Source organism: Seriola lalandi, unplaced genomic scaffold, assembly GCF_002814215.2.
Source record: "Seriola lalandi dorsalis isolate HSWRI2012SDOR001 ecotype SW California unplaced genomic scaffold, Sedor1 jcf7180002055008, whole genome shotgun sequence".
NCBI classification, from domain to species: domain Eukaryota; kingdom Metazoa; phylum Chordata; class Actinopteri; order Carangiformes; family Carangidae; genus Seriola; species Seriola lalandi.
In genome coordinates, this window is record NW_019525551.1 from 2,563,879 (window position 1) to 2,565,759 (window position 1,881).

At 42.2% G+C, this 1,881-nt stretch overlaps 1 protein-coding gene across 1 annotated transcript in view; it reads left to right on the forward strand.

Annotated features, from left to right (window-relative positions):
• exoc3l1 (exocyst complex component 3-like 1) overlaps nt 1–1,881 on the forward strand; it is a 21,573-nt gene that overhangs the window by 2,412 nt on the left and 17,280 nt on the right. The window contains exon 2 of the mRNA XM_023397337.2: nt 1,583–1,758. Coding sequence (XP_023253105.1) covers nt 1,583–1,758 — 176 coding nt within the window. The remainder of the gene's footprint in view (nt 1–1,582; nt 1,759–1,881) is intronic.

Sequence of the window (1,881 nt, forward strand, 5' to 3'; positions counted from 1 at the left end):
TGGCTGAGTCTCTCTGATGTTTCCTCCTCTAACCATCTTGATACTATCTGCTCTTTCACCTGTCCACCTGGAGCAAGCAGGTGGTGGGCGGGGCTCAAGGCCTGATCCAGGTTTCTCAATCAGGAAGTAAGAGGAGATGAACTTCAGCTTTTGTGTGTGAAAACCATGTTCAACTAAATATGAATCATAGCAGAGGAATTTTACAGAGTTTAAAACATGTCTGGACAGGAACTGTTGTGTGTATTGACTTGTGCATCATAGTGAGGGGTTCACTATTTAAGTGTTTGACAGAAACCCTTGATAGTCAATGAGAACTATAAGCCCACGTAGTGGCATATGTTGGTTGGATTGGGTCTGATCAGACTAGTCAAGTTAAATGAACATTCTGACTTGTTTGCATTTCTTTAAACCAATCTCTATAGTCTTGGGCAGCACTGAGCCCAGGATGCAGTGGCAGTGCCCCTGCAGAATAGTGTCGGAGGGAAACTTGAATTGGTGGAACAGTTGCACATGGGGAGGCGAGCGCTGTCATTCAAAGGGCTGATTCTAAAGAAAATGCCACGAAAAACAGCAAACGCGTGTCTCGACTGTGTGATTGCATGATCCAAATCTTGATAAGAACTTAAGACTACGGACTGGGTGCTATGAGATGCTACTATGATATTACCTTTCCAGCCGTGCATGATAGAAAAACATTTGCTTTTGAACTAAGTGGAGAATGCTAATATGAAAATCCTCACAGTGCGTTGGGTCTCCAACCTAATCAAAAACCATAAATGTGTAATAGATTCAGCTGAGTGGCAGACCTGAGTGTAGAAGGGCCTTTGGTGAAAACATAACTCAGAGAAAGACATTACAGTGACTAGACTTAGACTGTAGAGAGCCATCAGCAGTGGAATGACTGTGAATGTAAAGGGTTGGCTAGGCTAGCAAGCTGATCAACATAACAAAATGACAAATGATTTTTTATAATCAGACTTCATCAATCTCATAATAGCCTTATTCTTTGATTTTTCTGATGCGCTTCATTGTAACAATACTCAGCCACAAAAACTATGTTTCTAACACTTTAAAGCTCCATATTTTCCTCTTCTTCTGTGTTTTATTTGAAGTGTCGATCCATAAGAAGATATATTTGTAGTTTTAAGAACCAGAAACCACCTCAGTGTAGTTTTACATCTCCTCTCTCAGGCTTGTCTTTTGAGCTCCATTAACAACAAGTCAGTGAGCCAATCAGAAGAGAGGAGCTCTGAGCCTCTCTTCTGATTAGCTGACTGTTTTCTGAGTGATCCAATAAAAGCAATTGTGACATCACAAAGTTCTTTCTTTCACAGTATTAATAATGAACCTAGACCTGCTTTATAATCAAACAACACATGGACATCTACCTTTAGACCATATGGGACCTTTAAAACCCCAATGCTGAGGATTTGAAAATACCCAACTTTGGCAGTTCTTAGTATTAAAAAATGATGATGGCAGCAAATGAAAACACACATTTTTAAAATCCTTGTGTGAACATCATGCTGCAGGATTGATTCTAGACATTTCCCTGACTCTGCCTCTCCTCTCTTGCTGACAGACATTGTGCCGGTGGCTGAGGTCTGGCCGGAGGTGGAGAGGGCCGAGTGTTTGGCCCGTGGTGCCGCCTTGAAGTGGGCGTCAGGTGTTTTCTGTCGGCCTGAACATCTGGAGCGACTGAGCCAGTACAAGAAGAGAGAGAGCCAGAGGACTGCTTCCATACACACCAGACTCAAGGTGACAGCATGGGGACACACACAGACATGCATAAAGACAAATAAATGACACAGTAAGATCATACTTTATTAAATGATCTCATAAATGCACCGCATGATGGCGACCATGCACTTGAATCCCTTC